This window comes from Anomaloglossus baeobatrachus, chromosome 6 (genome assembly GCF_048569485.1).
Source record: "Anomaloglossus baeobatrachus isolate aAnoBae1 chromosome 6, aAnoBae1.hap1, whole genome shotgun sequence".
NCBI lineage: Eukaryota > Metazoa > Chordata > Amphibia > Anura > Aromobatidae > Anomaloglossus > Anomaloglossus baeobatrachus.
This window is the reverse complement of record NC_134358.1, coordinates 166,243,805-166,259,030: the sequence shown is the minus strand read 5'-3', so window position 1 is coordinate 166,259,030 and position 15,226 is coordinate 166,243,805. Positions and strand designations below refer to the sequence as shown.

Here is a 15,226-nt window from a genome sequence, read left to right as displayed (position 1 = left end):
TGGGTATGTGCTTGGCTCTGGCAGAATGAGCTTACATGCAGTGCATATAGCGTACATGTTTGCAGCCTTGCTCCTAGTGACAGACATGCTGCTGAGGTGGAAGCTCTGCAGCCAGAATACACTCCTGTAGAATGCCTGAGAGTGTAATAAAAGTCCACAACCAGAGGTTGTGGCTTACCAGCCCGTGCTCTCTGTGTGCCCTCCGGATTCCACCGCTCCCCTGTGAAGCGTCAGCCTGCCTAACAGTATGCAGCTGCAGCATCCAGCGCCTTCCAGTGTAAGAACGCTGAGAAAATGGCGCTGGGAGAAAGAGGGGGGGCGTGTATAAGCCCAAGAGCGGGAAAGAAGGGAATTTTGTACTTACCGTAAATTCCTTTTCTTCTAGCTCTTATTGGGAGACCCAGACAATTGGGTGTATAGCTACTGCCTCCGGAGGTCACACAAAGTATTACACTAAAAAGTGTAAGGCCCCTCCCCTTCTGGCTATACACCCCCCGTGGGATCACGGGCTTACTCAGTTTTAGTGCCAAAGCAAGAAGGAGGAAAGCCAATAACTGGTTTAAACAAATTCACTCCGACTAACATCGGAGAACTGCAAACCGTTCAACATGAATAACATGTGTACCCGCAACAAACCAAGAATCCCGAAGGACAACAGGGCGGGTGCTGGGTCTCCCAATAAGAGCTAGAAGAAAAGGAATTTACGGTAAGTACAAAATTCCCTTCTTCTTCAGCGCTCTATTGGGAGACCCAGACAATTGGGACGTTCAAAAGCTGTCCCTGGGTGGGTAAATAAATACCTCTTGATAGGGCTGCAAGACAGCGCTCCCCTACGGGGAGGCCACTGCCGCCTGCAGGACTCTTCTACCTAGGCCGGCATCCGCCGAAGCATAGGTATGCACCTGATAATGTTTGGTGAAAATGTGCAGACTCGACCAGGTAGCTGCCTGGCACACCTGTTGAGCCGTAGCCTGGTGGCGTAATGCCCAGGACACACCCACGGCTCTGGTTGAATGGGCCTTCAGCCCTGATGGAACCGGAAGCTCAGCAGAACGGTAGGCTTCAAGAATTGGTTCTTTGAGCCATCGAGCCATGTTGGCTTTAGAAGCCTGCAATCCCTTGCGCGTACCAGCGACAAGGACAAACAGTGCATCAGATCGGCGCATAGGCGCCGTGCGGGAAAAGTAGATTCTGAGTCCTCTGACCAGATCTAACAAATGTAAACCCGTTTCAAACCGGTGAGTCGGATGAGGACAAAATGAAGGTAATGATATATCCTGATTAAGCTGAAACGCGGATACTACCTTAGGGAGAAACTCCTGAATGGAGCGCAACACTACCTAGTCCTGGTGAAACACCAGGAAGGGAGCCTGATATGACAGAGCTGCCAGCTCATACACTCGCCGAAGAAACGTGATCGCCCTAGAAAAGCCACTTTCTGTGACAGGCGAGAAAGGGAAAACTCCCATCAGAGGCTCGAAAGGCGGCTTCTGGAGAGCAACGAGTACCTCGTTCAGATCCCATGGATCTAACGGCCGCTCGTACGGGGGCACAATATGACACTCCCTGTAGCAACGTGCGCACCTTAGGAAGACGTGCTAGACGCTTCTGAAACAACACGGATAGTGCCGAGACTTGCCCTTAAAGGGAGCCGAGCGACCAACCGTTTTCCCGACCAGAGTGCAGGAGGGCAGGCAAAGTAGGCAAAGCCGATGGCCAGGGATACACTCCCTGAGCAAAACACCAAGATAAGAATATCTTCCACGAGTTGTGGAATATCTTGGCAAACCGCGGCTGGCGAGCCCGTCTCATTGTGACCCTGACGTAATGCTCACAGTCGACTGACGGTGAGATGCCACAGATCTCGGTACCACAACCTCCTCGGCCAGTCTGGGGCGACGAGAATAGTGCGGCAGCAATCGGAAGCTGGAACTGCGACCAATCTTGAGCCAAGGCGCCTGTCGCCAGAGCTCCCGCCATGAAAATCGAGACCTTGTAGTTGCCGAGACGCCATGATGTCGACGTCCGTCCTCATCCCGCGGCTACCGATTTCTTGAAGCCAAACGGGAGCAGGGCCCATTCCCCTGCGTCCACGTCCTCGCGACTGAGGAAGACTTGCTTCCTAGTGTTGTACGTCCGGAATGTGTACGCCACCGCTGTGGATAGTCCGACTGAATTCGGTTCTGATTGCATTCCAGCCACTGCAGGAAAGCTTGCAGTGCAAGATACACTGCCCAGAGCTCTAGACCACTGAGTTGAAGAGTGGACTCCTCTGAAGACTGTCTTTGACCGTCTGTGAAAGGGGGACGTTACTGTGTAGGAACATCGACTTCCTTCCCCTTAGCGAAGAATCTTCTAATGATGCGGACGCAGATGAAACTGCGTGAAAAGGCTCGCCTCTGGATGAGGCGCCTCCTTGAAGGAGAGACTGCACCCTCGTCTGTAGTGAACGCTGTTTGTCCAGCGGAATTCACTATCACTGAGAGAGTGTGAAAACTCTATGCCAAGATATGCCAGCGATTGGGTTCAACTTAGAAGAAGTCAAAGACCTCCCCGAAACTCTGGGAAGGGTCCAGCGCCATGTTCAGGTTGTGTTGGCATGCTTCTAAAAGAGAGTGCCTTGACAAGTAGATTGTCCAAGAAAGGGATCACAGAGTGACCGTAAGAGCGCGGGACTGCTCCCACTGCTGCCATGAACTTGGTGAAAACCCGTGGGGCTGTCGCCAGCCGAAGGGTAGGGCTACAAAACGAAATATGCCCGTAGCCAACGCCGGTGCCTTGGAGCAATCGGCACGTGGAGATAAGCATCCTAATGTCTATGGATGTTAGGAAAAACTCTTTGAGGCAGTGAGGCAATGACGGAGCGGAGTGATTCCCTCCGGAACCGCCTGGTTGTCACGTGCTTGTTAAGCAGTTTAAATTCCAGAACGGGACGGAAGGAGCCGTCCTATCTTGGCACCACGACCAGGTCGAAGCAAAAGGCGTAACTGGTTCCTGAAGAGGAACAGGGATTACCACTCGTCCTGCCTGCAGAAGAGCCTCGGCTCGGTCGGAGAGGTAGTTTGAGACAAACTGACTCTCTCTCACCGGCCTTTGACCTGTGGTAGGTAAATGTCGCTAAAGCGGGGGAGTCTGCTCCCCGCGGTTGCGGAGTGAGAAGGCTGAAAATTATGAGAAAAAAACGCTTTGGTAGCGATTCCTCCGGCTGCCTTCCCCGGGCGTACTTGAGCCTGCTAGGAATCTATGCCCTTCTGGGCCTTTTGAGTCGTTTTGGACAGTTGAATGAATTCATTCAACCCTTACCAACAGACTATCACTAGATAAAGGCAACCTGGTTAAGCACTTTGTTGGAAGAAGCATCTGATCCAATCTGTTAACCACTAGGCTCTGCGTAAAAAATACGGAGATGGCCGATGCCACCGACGTCCGGCTCGTAGAGTCTCGGACAGCCTTAACAGCATGGTTCGCCATGCGGCGATTGCGAGATTAAAGACGCTGCTGAGACCGAGATGTACCGGTGACAGCGTCCCTCTGCGCAACACTATCTGAAATAGCTTGGAGTGCCTTCACGGCTGCGACTGCCGGAGCAACCGACCTGCCGATAGCTTCATAGACAGATTGCGGCCAGAACCTATCTATCTGTCAATGGCATTTTGACGTGAAGCCCCATCCACCACTACAACTATAGATCCAGCTGCAAGCCTGGAGATCGGGAGATCCACATTTGGACCTGGGCTAGCGCTTGTCCAATCAGGGAGGAGAGTGTCTCATTAATACGGTCGGAGAACGCTTATCGTGAAAAGCGTTGCGTTTCTGGACTGCATCTCTAGGATCAGAGGGCCAGACGAGTACGCAATTGCTTGCGATATTAGAAAAGAGATCTCCCCTGCTGTGAAGCTGACTCTTTCACTGATGGAGTCGAGGGCTATTCCCAGCGAGCCTGCTTAGGCCCTCTTGAACTGACGTCCGTGTCGGAGCCTGCCCCCTGGGACGCGTGAAAACCACCCTGGAGCCTTGAGCTGCTCCTCAAATCATGGTGGCCAGGGGCATTGCAACTATATTGCCCAAGGTCTGCGTGGGCTGCCAGACTGTAAGATGTCAGCCATAGTCACAGCCAATATAACAGCGGAAAGAAACTGCAATTTCGTCCCTGTCTCTGGACAGGAAGCACAGGTGGTTCTTTTAACCACATATAGCCGAAAACCCCGGTCAAGCAATTGCCCGCACTGGGGTCCTAGACTCGTATTACATGCAGTACAAGCAACATATAAAGTCCTCATTGGCCTTTTCTTTTTCTGCTGTTGTTGTCTAGCTATCTAAGTGCATAGCCTAGGATAGCGACCGTACAGTAAATAATCATACAAGCATGAAGTACAAATAAACACTTCAGCTCATGTAGTACACGCAGCATTGAAAACTTGTGGCTTGGCACATTAGCTCTTCTGCTGCTGTTGTCTATTTATCCAGGAGCTTGAGACAAGGATAGCGACATACAGTGAATGTATAGCATTCAAGCACGAAGTACAAGTAAACACTTCAGCACCTGTAGTACCCGCAGCATTGAAAACTTGTGGCTTGGCACATTAGCTCTTCTGCTGCTATTGTCTATATATCTAGGAGTATGAGACAAGGATAGCGACATACAGTGAATGTATAGCATACAAGCCTGAAGTACAAGTAAACACTTCAGCACATGTAGTACACGCAGCATTGAAACTTGTGGCTTAGCACATTAGGCCTTCTGCTGCTATTGTCTATATATCTAGGAGTATGAGACAAGGATAGCGACATACAGTGAATGTATCGCATACAAACATGACAGTAAACACTGCCAGCACATGCAAATGAAGCAGCCTTGCAAGCTTGTGCCTTGGCACCACTGCTCTACTGCTGCTGTTGTCTAGTTAACTAGGAGCATGAGGCAAGGATAGCGACATACAGGAAATGTATAGCAGACAAGCATGACAGAAAAACACTGCAGTACAAGCAAATCAAGCAGCATTGAGAGCCTGTGCCTTGGCAGCCTTGCCTTACTGCTGCTATTGTCTGTTTAACTAGGTGCATTAGCCAAGAAAAACGACATATAGTGCATGTATAGCATGACAATAAACCCAATTGCAGCACCTGCAAACGAAGCGGCAATGAAAGCTTGTGCCTTGGCACTTTGCTGTTGCCAAATCTGCCAACAAACACTGCAGACTAATCATTGAACACTTGTCTACCCATCTAGGAGAGTATGCCCAGAATAGCGACAGTACAGTGCTGCATCGCATATCCGCACACAGTTCAAAAGCCCACTTCAGTATTAGTGGGACCAGTACTGCCTATCGCCCGCCCAGCGCGAGTATGAGGTCGCTCAAAAACCTGTGCCTGGTTCCGTTCTCCCAGAGTGGAAACCATAATGGCTGCCGGCTTCTCTTCCACGTCCTGTGCAGAGGGGCGGGCCGTGGGCGAGCCCCAGCCAAGAGCGGGAACCCGGCATCTCACTGTGTTCAGTGAGAGGGGGCTGGAGAATGCAAAGCAGACTCCAGCTCCCTGCGCTGAGATCTGTACAGCGTCCCGCCCCTCCTCTGACTGGCAGGGCTGGGGGCGGGAACGAAGCGGTGCCAGGCCTCAGAAGCCGGGGACTAAAGTTACAGGCGCCCCCGCCGTAAAAGCGCGGTCGGCGCCAAGTCCCCGGCGCACTACAAGTCACATCAGCGCCGCCGCCGTATGAGCGGTCGGCGCAAGTTCCTAAACATGACCCGTCGCTCAGCCATGGCTGCAGCAACATAAGCCCATCACTAATGTCCCCGGCGCACTATAACGCCCAGCAAGCCCGGAGCGTGCTGTGCTTGCCGGGGACACCGAGTACCTGACCGATGCAGGGCCTTGTCCCTGATAGTACTCGTGCTCCACATCCATCAGGTTCTTCTGGGTCTGTGGATGGAGCCCGGCCTCAGGGCTTGGAGGCCGACAGATCCCACTTCCACAGGGCCCTCCAAGGGGATGTGGAAGGAAAACAGCATGTGGGGCTCCGGCCTCTGTACCAGCAATAGGTACCTCAACCTTACAACACCATCTGGTGAGAAGGGAGCATGCTGGGGACACTATATGTGTCCTCTTTTCTTCCATCCGAGATAGTCAGCAGCTACTGCTGACTATACAATGTGGAGCTATGCGTGGATGTATGACCTCCTTCGCACACAAAGCTAAAACTGAGTAAGCCCGTGATCCCACGGGGGGTGTATAGCCAGAAGGGGAGGGGCCTTACACTTTTTAGTGTAATACTTTGTGTGACCTCCGGAGGCAGTAGCTATACACCCAATTGTCTGGGTCTCCCAATAGAGCGCTGAAGAAAACGGAGGGCAGAGAGATACAGGGAGATATACAGGGGAGGGAACATCTCCCCAGAGAGGAGTGCCCTCCCCTCTGCTGGTCGGGCGGTGGGCGGCGCTGTATGCAAAACATGCAGAGAAGCCAAAACCGAAACTAGGCCCAAACTGAAGCCGGGGCCTAGATTTAAAAATGCGGCCGACGAGCAGGCACCTTCGGCGCGGTTCTCAGGGGAAATCCCCAGAATCGGCCGGAATTTACAGTAACGCTAAAACACATACTGTCCCCCTAATAAAAGTACCCGGGACCCCTGAAAAACGTCTCAATACTTAGCTTTGAGACGCAGGGCCATGTCCCTGAGGGGGGGTGAACGCTCCTTCCAGCAGGGACCAGACAGGGCTGCGGATGGAGACCGGTCTTCTGCAGGCAGAGAGGACCGTGGAGGCTCCCACTTCAACCCAGAGCCTCTTAGAGGATGTGAAGGAGCGCGGCATGTGAAAGCTCCAGCCTTATAAAGTCAACCTTAACAGCACCGCCGACAGAGTGGGGTGTGAAGGGACATGCCGGGAGTCCAGACTGGACCCGCTTTTCTTCCAAATCTTTAAAATTAAAATAAAAATGAAAAAAATATCAGAGAATGCAAGTGTGTGTATCCTCCTGAAACACAAAGCATTGAACTGGGTAGATTGTCATCCAGGGAGTGTATATAGCCCGGAGGGAGGAGCTACACGTTTGAGTGTAGTACTTTGTGTGTCCTCCGGAGGCGCTAGCTATACACCCATGGTCTGGGTCTCCCATGGAAGGAACGATAAAGAAAGGTAAAATACTAATAGAGGATTAACCCTTAAATGTTCTCTACCATAGGCAGACAACAACAGTGTGGACTACATAATGCTATAGCACAGGGCTGGGCATTCCCCCCACCCCGGCTGTTCCAGCCCTGTGCCACCGCTCACTGATGTCACTGCTATTTGCATCCATAGGATGCAGACAGCGGTGAACACATCTGGTGGAGAAAGCGCCGCTGGCTCAGTTTTCCACCGCTTACCATGAGGCACAGCAGTCACAATGAAGTCACATCATGTGTGCTGTGTAGAGTAGTGCACCGGAAGCCGGATCAGAGTAGCAGGGGAATGGGAGTGAGGCGAGTATGTTTTGTCCCCCCCCCATGTTTATGGAATGTTTGCATGTATGTAGGAGGCTGTGTACTGGCTCAATGTATATACAGGGCTGTATGGGGGGGGCTCAAAGTATAAAGGAGGCTAAGTGGAGGCTCACACTGTATATAGGAAGCCATACTGTACATAGGAGGCTATTTAAGGTCTCATACTGTGTATAGGGGGCTATATGGGGCTCATACTCTATGTATGGAGCTATGAGGGTTTATGCTGTATAGGGGGGGGGGCTGTGTGTAAGATCATACTGTATCTGGGGGATTCCAGCGCAATATTCAGTGATACAATTAAAATAATAATTACGGTATAACTAATGTGTTAATATTAATATTGAGAAGAATTAATTTCAGCCTATTGGTTTGGCCCTCCGCACCAGTCACTGTCTCATGTTGCCCACCCCTGCTATAGCACATACATAGCAAAGGCGTTAAACTTCTCAATCCCACACGATTATAAAGCAGAATACCTTCTTCCAGTGTTTTAAACTTTTCACTCAGTTCTGCACTTTCTTTGGTTACTTCTTGAACATCTTTGGTTAATGTATGGTTCGCTTCCTCCAACTGCCAAAGTAATGGGGAAGATTTATTTAAAACATATATTGTTTTTCTTATAATAGTAGCACACATTTTTCTTATGTCCTGATGAAGGTTTTCTCATAAGTGTGACATTTTATTAGTACAGCTCTACTGAAACTGTAAATACAATTTTGTTCTTAAAATCAAAGAAAACTTTAGTAAAAAAAATAAATAATGGTCAAATGCAGCAATATGTGTGATACTGACAATTTGATCAGATACACATTGTACTTGTACTAATGTTACTAATGTTGTAGCTGATTTATATGTATACTTTTATCAGCAGCAGTTTGATCATTTAAAGAGAAGATTTTCAATTTGAGAGCAAATATCAAGAAATACGGATACATTTTATGATCGGGATTGTCCCAGTGTAAAAACTCATCACTTGTCCACAAGAATAGGGAATCCCACTGCTGGGACCCCAAAAATGGGAATGAGATGTGCCCTAATTGATCAGAGCAATGGCGTACGTTTCGGCGCTCGCTTTATCAAAAGGGGGCCAAAGAAAAATGATAAAGCGAGCGGCGAAAAGTACGTCAGGGGTGGTGGGACGCGTGGCCAGACATTCCATCCAGAAACTTCAGGAAATATCTACTCAGGTAACTTTTACCTTTAATGTATTTAACTATGAATGTATTATCCGCTTGTTATTAGTTAAGTCAGCTCCTTTAGCAAGGAAAACTGCATGGTAATGTGTTAACAGGCTATTTATAATAGTGAACACTAGATGGCAGTGTAATTCCATATTAACATGCTTGCAGATTAGTGGCACAGGTTTTTTCCGTGCATATACAGCCTGACTATATGAGGCTATAGATATATAACCTTGTGTCATTATATACTGCATGCATGTATTTTTATGGTAACATTGGTAATGCAACAATTGTGTTCTTGTAAAATACATCCTCTGTCAAGGATAATATGCAGTAAATTCTTTTTGTCTGGTTGTAGTAAAGAAGGGAATTTTGTTTACTTACCGTAAATTCCTTTTCTTCTAGCTCCAATTGGGAGACCCAGACAATTGGGTGTATAGGCTATGCCTCCGGAGGCCGCACAAAGTATTACACTAAAAAGTGTTAAGCCCCTCCCCTTCTGCCTATACACCCCCCGTGCTCCCACGGGCTCCTCAGTTTTGGTGCAAAAGCAAGAAGGAGGAAAAAGAATTATAAACTGGTTTAAAGTAACTTCAATCCGAAGGAATATCGGAGAACTGAAACCATTCAACATGAATAACATGTGTACACAAAAAAACAGGGGTGGGTGCTGGGTCTCCCAATTGGAGCTAGAAGAAAAGGAATTTACGGTAAGTAAACAAAATTCCCTTCTTCTTTGTCGCTCCATTGGGAGACCCAGACAATTGGGACGTCCAAAAGCAGTCCCTGGGTGGGTAAAATAATACCTCGTAAGAGAGCCGTAAAACGGCCTCTTCCTACAGGTGGGCAACCGCCGCCTGAAGGACTCGTCTACCTAGGCTGGCATCCGCCGAAGCATAGGTATGCACCTGATAGTGTTTCGTGAAAGTGTGCAGGCTCGACCAGGTAGCCGCCTGACACACCTGCTGAGCCGTAGCCTGGTGCCTCAAAGCCCAGGACGCGCCCACGGCTCTGGTAGAATGGGCCTTTAGCCCTGAGGGAACCGGAAGCCCAGCCGAACGGTAAGCTTCGAGAATTGGCTCCTTGATCCACCGAGCCAGGGTTGATTTGGAAGCCTGTGACCCTTTACGCTGGCCAGCGACAAGGACAAAGAGTGCATCCGAGCGGCGCAGGGGCGCCGTACGAGAAATGTAGAGTCTGAGTGCTCTCACCAGATCTAACAAGTGCAAATCCTTTTCACATTGGTGAACTGGATGAGGACAAAAAGAAGGTAAGGAGATATCCTGATTGAGATGAAAGGGGGATACCACCTTAGGGAGAAATTCCGGAACCGGACGCAGAACCACCTTGTCCTGGTGAAACACCAGGAAAGGGGCTTTGCATGACAGCGCTGCTAGCTCAGACACTCTCCGAAGTGAAGTGACTGCTACTAGAAAAACCACTTTCTGCGAAAGGCGTGAGAGAGAAATATCTCTCATTGGCTCGAATGGTGGTTTCTGAAGAACCATCAGCACCCTGTTCAGATCCCAGGGTTCTAACGGCCGCTTGTACGGAGGAACGATGTGACAAACCCCCTGCAGGAACGTGCGTACCTGTGAAAGTCTGGCTAGGCGCTTCTGGAAAAACACAGAGAGCGCTGAGACTTGTCCCTTAAGGGAGCCGAGCGACAAACCCTTTTCCAGTCCAGATTGAAGGAATGACAGAAAAGTGGGCAAGGCAAAAGGCCAGGGAGAAAAACCCTGAGCAGAGCACCACGACAGGAACATTTTCCACGTCCTGTGGTAGATCTTGGCGGACGTTGGTTTCCTAGCCTGTCTCATAGTGGCAATGACGTCTTGAGATAACCCTGAAGACGCTAGGATCCAGGACTCAATGGCCACACAGTCAGGTTGAGGGCCGCAGAATTCAGATGGAAAAACGGCCCTTGAGATAGCAAGTCTGGTCGGTCTGGTAGTGCCCACGGTTGGCCGACCGTGAGATGCCACAGATCCGGGTACCACGACCGCCTCGGCCAGTCTGGAGCGACGAGGATGACGCGGCGGCAGTCGGCCCTGATCTTGCGTAACACTCTGGGCAACAGTGCCAGCGGAGGAAACACATAAGGGAGCTGAAACTGCGACCAATCCTGAACTAAGGCGTCTGCCGCCAGAGCTCTGGGATCTTGAGACCGTGCCATGAACGCCGGTACCTTGTTGTTGTGCCGGGACGCCATTAGGTCGACGTCCGGCACCCCCCAGCGGCAACAGATCTCCTGAAACACGTCCGGGTGAAGGGACCATTCCCCTGCGTCCATGCCCTGGCGACTGAGATAATCTGCTTCCCAGTTTTCCACGCCTGGAATGTGAACTGCAGAGATGGTGGAGGCCGTGGCTTCCACCCACATCAAAATCCGCCGGACTTCCTGGAAGGCTTGCCGACTGCGTGTGCCGCCTTGGTGGTTGATGTATGCCACTGCTGTGGCATTGTCCGACTGAATTCGGATCTGCTTGACTTCCAGCCACTGCTGGAACGCTTTCAGGGCAAGATACACTGCCCGTATTTCCAGAACATTGATCTGAAGCGAGGACTCTTGCTGGGTCCACGTACCCTGAGCCCTGTGGTGGAGAAAAACCGCTCCCCACCCTGACAGACTCGCGTCCGTCGTGACCACCTCCCAGGATGGGGGTAGGAAGGATTTCCCCTTCGATAATGAAGTGGGAAGAAGCCACCACCGAAGGGAAGCTTTGGTCGCCTGAGAGAGGGAGACGTTCCTGTCGAGGGACGTCGGCTTCCTGTCCCATTTGCGTAGGATGTCCCATTGAAGAGGACTCAGGTGAAACTGCGCGAAAGGAACTGCCTCCATTGCTGCCACCATCTTCCCCAGGAAGTGCATGAGGCGCCTCAAGGTGTGTGACTGACCTTGAAGGAGAGATTGTACCCCTGTCTGTAGTGACCGCTGCTTGATCAGCGGAAGCTTCACTATCGCTGAGAGGGTATGAAACTCCATGCCAAGGTATGTGAGCGATTGGGCCGGTGTCAGATTTGACTTTGGAAAATTGATGATCCACCCGAAACTCTGGAGAGTCTCCAGGGTAGCGTCGAGGCTGTGTTGGCATGCCTCTAGAGAGGGTGCCTTGATCAACAGATCGTCCAAGTACGGGATCACCGAGTGACCCTGAGAGTGGAGGACCGCTACTACAGTAGCCATAACCTTGGTGAAAACCCGTGGGGCCGTTGCCAGGCCGAACGGCAGTGCCACGAACTGCAGGTGTTCGTTTTCTATGGCGAAGCGCAAGAAGCGCTGGTGCTCTGGAGCAATCGGTACGTGGAGATAAGCATCTTTGATATCGATCGATGCAAGGAAATCTCCCTGGGACATTGAGGCGATGACGGAGCGGAGGGATTCCATCCGGAACCGCCTGGTCTTTACGTGTTTGTTGAGAAGTTTCAGGTCCAGGACAGGTCGGGAAGACCCGTCCTTCTTTGGGACCACAAACAAGTTGGAGTAAAAACCATGGCCCTGTTGCTGAAGAGGAACAGGGACCACCACTCCTTCTGCCTTCAGAGTGCCCAGCGCCTGCAGTAGAGCCTCGGCTCGCTCGGGAGGCGGGAATGACATGAAGAATCGAGTCGGGGGACGAGAGGTGAACTCTATCTTGTAACCGTGAGACAGAATGTCTCTCACCCAACGGTCTTTTACCCGTGGCAGCCAGGTGTCGCAAAAGCGGGAGAGCCTGCCACCGACCGAGGATGCGGAGTGAGGAGGCCAAAAGTCATGAGGAAGCCGCTTTGGTAGCGGCACCTCCGGTGGTCTTTTTAGGACGTGACTTAGACCGCCATGCATCAGAGTTCCTTTGATCTTTCTGAGGCCTTTTGGACGAGGAGAATTGGGACCTGCCCGCGCCCCGAAAGGACCGAAACCTCGACTGCTACAGTTGGGGTATGTTCGGTTTGGGCTGGGGTAAGGATGTATCCTTTCCCTTGGATTGTTTGATGATTTCATCCAAACGCTCGCCAAACAATCGGTCGCCAGAAATTGGCAAACTGGTTAAGCGCTTTTTGGAAACAGAATCTGCCTTCCATTCCCGTAGCCACAAGGCCCTGCGGAGTACCACCGAATTGGCGGCTGCAACCGCCGTACGGCTCGCAGAGTCCAGGACAGCATTAATAGCGTAAGACGCAAATGCTGACGTCTGAGTGGTTATGGACGCCACCTGTGGCGCGGACGTGCGTGTGGCTGCGTCAATTTGCGCTTGACCTGCTGAGATAGCTTGTAGCGCCCATACGGCTGCGAATGCTGGGGCAAAAGAAGCGCCGATAGCTTCATAGATGGATTTCAACCAGAGCTCCATCTGCCTGTCAGTGGCATCTTTGAGTGAAGCCCCATCTTCCACTGCAAGTATGGATCTAGCTGCCAGTCTGGAGATTGGAGGATCCACTTTGGGACACTGAGCCCAACTTTTGACCACGTCAGGGGGAAAGGGATAACGTGTATCCTTAAGGCGCTTAGAAAAACGCTTATCTGGACAAGCATGGTGATTCTGGACTGCCTCTCTGAAATCAGAGTGGTCCAGAAACATACTCGGTGTACGCTTGGGAAACCTGAAACGGAATTTCTCCTGCTGAGAAGCTGACTCCTCCACCGGAGGAGCTGAGGGAGAAATATCCAACATACGATTGATGGACGCAATAAGGTCGTTCACTATGGCGTCCCCGTCCGGAGTATCAAGATTGAGAGCGGCCTCAGGATCAGAATCCTGATCAGCTGTCTCCGCATCATCAACCAGAGATTCCCCCCGCTGAGACCCTGCACAACATGATGATGTCGAGGGAAAATCTAAGCGAGCTCGCTTAGTCGGTCTGGGGCTGGGGTCTGTGTCAGAACCCTCAGCCTGGGATCCATGAGATACCCCGGGAGGACATTGTTGGTCCAGCTGAGGTGGGCCAGGGAACAAAGATTCAACAGAGTCCCTGTGCTGAGATACCGGCCTGGACTGCAAGGCTTCTAGTATCTTAGCCATAGTCTCAGAGAGTTTTGCAAACTCCGTCCCCGTCACCTGAACAGTGTTAGCAGGTGGCTCCCCCTGGGCCCCCCCTAGCAGAGGCTCTGGCTGAGTAAGTGCCACAGGGGCCGAACAGTGCACACAATGAGGGTCAGTGGAACCTGCCGGTAGCGGGGTCGTACATGCGGCGCAGGCAACATAATAAGCCTGTGTTTTGGCACCCCTGCCTTTCGTGGGCGCCATGCTATTATCTTCCCTGAGCAACACAATAGGGTATATAGCCAGAAATCAACTGTGCACCATACAGTGTAAAATAAACATATAATGTTACACTACTGCACAATGGGGCTAGCACCACAGGTGCTGCTTACCACCCGCTTAAAGCGGTTGTGAGGCCACCAGAGTCCCTGCCTGGGTCTCCCAGACTTTGTCCCCCTCTGCAGCGTCCGAGGAGCTGACAGGAATGGCTGCCGGCGTCCTGAGGAGAGGAGGGAGCCGTGGGCGTGACCCAGAAAGAGCGGGAACTGGTGCCCGCACTGTGCACAGTGAGGGGGGTGGAGTATGCAAAGCATGCTCCAGCCCTCAGTGCTGCTCGTTCTGTGCAGCGTCCCGCCCTTCCCCTGCCTGTCAGGGCTGGGGGTGGGAGGAAAGGAAACTAGGCCGCAAAAAGCCGGGGACTCTAGTAATAAACGCGGCCGCCGTAAAAGCGCGGCCGGCGTGGAAGTCCCCGGCGCACTACAAGTCCCAGCCGCGCCGCAGTGTTTCCATGGCAGCGGCGGTCAGTGCGGCAGTCCCTATACATAAACACACTCAGCAACGCTGAGTGTGTAATGGCACATATTAACCCGGTCAGCGCCGCGGTCCCCGGTGCACTAGCACACCCAGCAAAGCTGGAGTGTTGCTGTGCGCGGTCCCCACCGGGATACAGAGTACCTCCAAGTAGCAGGGCCATGTCCCTGAACGATACCCGGCTCCTATCCAGCAGGCTCCACAGGAGTTGTGGATGAAGCACGGTCTCAGTGCCTGGAGACCGATAGGATCCCACTTCCACCAGAGCCCTGAGGGGGATGGGGAAGGAAAAAACAGCATGTGGGCTCCAGCCTCCGTACCCGCAATGGATACCTCAACCTTACAACACCGCCGACAAGAGTGGGGTGAGAAGGGAGCATGCTGGGGGCTCTATATGGGCCCACTTTTCTTCCATCCGACATGGTCAGCAGCTGCTGCTGACCACTCTCTGGAGCTGTGCGTGCATGTCTGACCTCCTTCGCACAAAGCAAAAAACTGAGGAGCCCGTGGGAGCACGGGGGGGTGTATAGGCAGAAGGGGAGGGGCTTAACACTTTTAAGTGTAATACTTTGTGCGGCCTCCGGAGGCATAGCCTATACACCCAATTGTCTGGGTCTCCCAATGGAGCGACAAAGAAATTATGATGTATGGCTAATTTATACAGTTTGGAATAATTATTGTCTCCTAGGGTAGACATAATTTTATTCAATATATCTGGATTTCATGCGCCCCCCAGGTGGCGCTCTTGTTTATATGTAAATTAAATGAAATTGTTGAGAATAAAAATTGAATAT

The 15,226-nt window shown here is 51.5% G+C and overlaps 1 protein-coding gene across 3 annotated transcripts in view; it reads right to left on the bottom strand.

The window, feature by feature from the left end:
* ROCK1 (Rho associated coiled-coil containing protein kinase 1) overlaps nucleotides 1-15,226 on the bottom strand; it is a 287,747-nt gene that overhangs the window by 68,282 nt on the left and 204,239 nt on the right. For all 3 annotated transcript variants that reach the window (XR_012724294.1, XM_075314471.1, XM_075314473.1), the window contains exon 24: nucleotides 7,957-8,050. Coding sequence is in view for 2 of the 3 variants with exons in the window: in XM_075314471.1 (XP_075170586.1) it covers nucleotides 7,957-8,050 (94 nt within the window). In the remaining variant the exon portion in view is untranslated. The remainder of the gene's footprint in view (nucleotides 1-7,956; nucleotides 8,051-15,226) is intronic.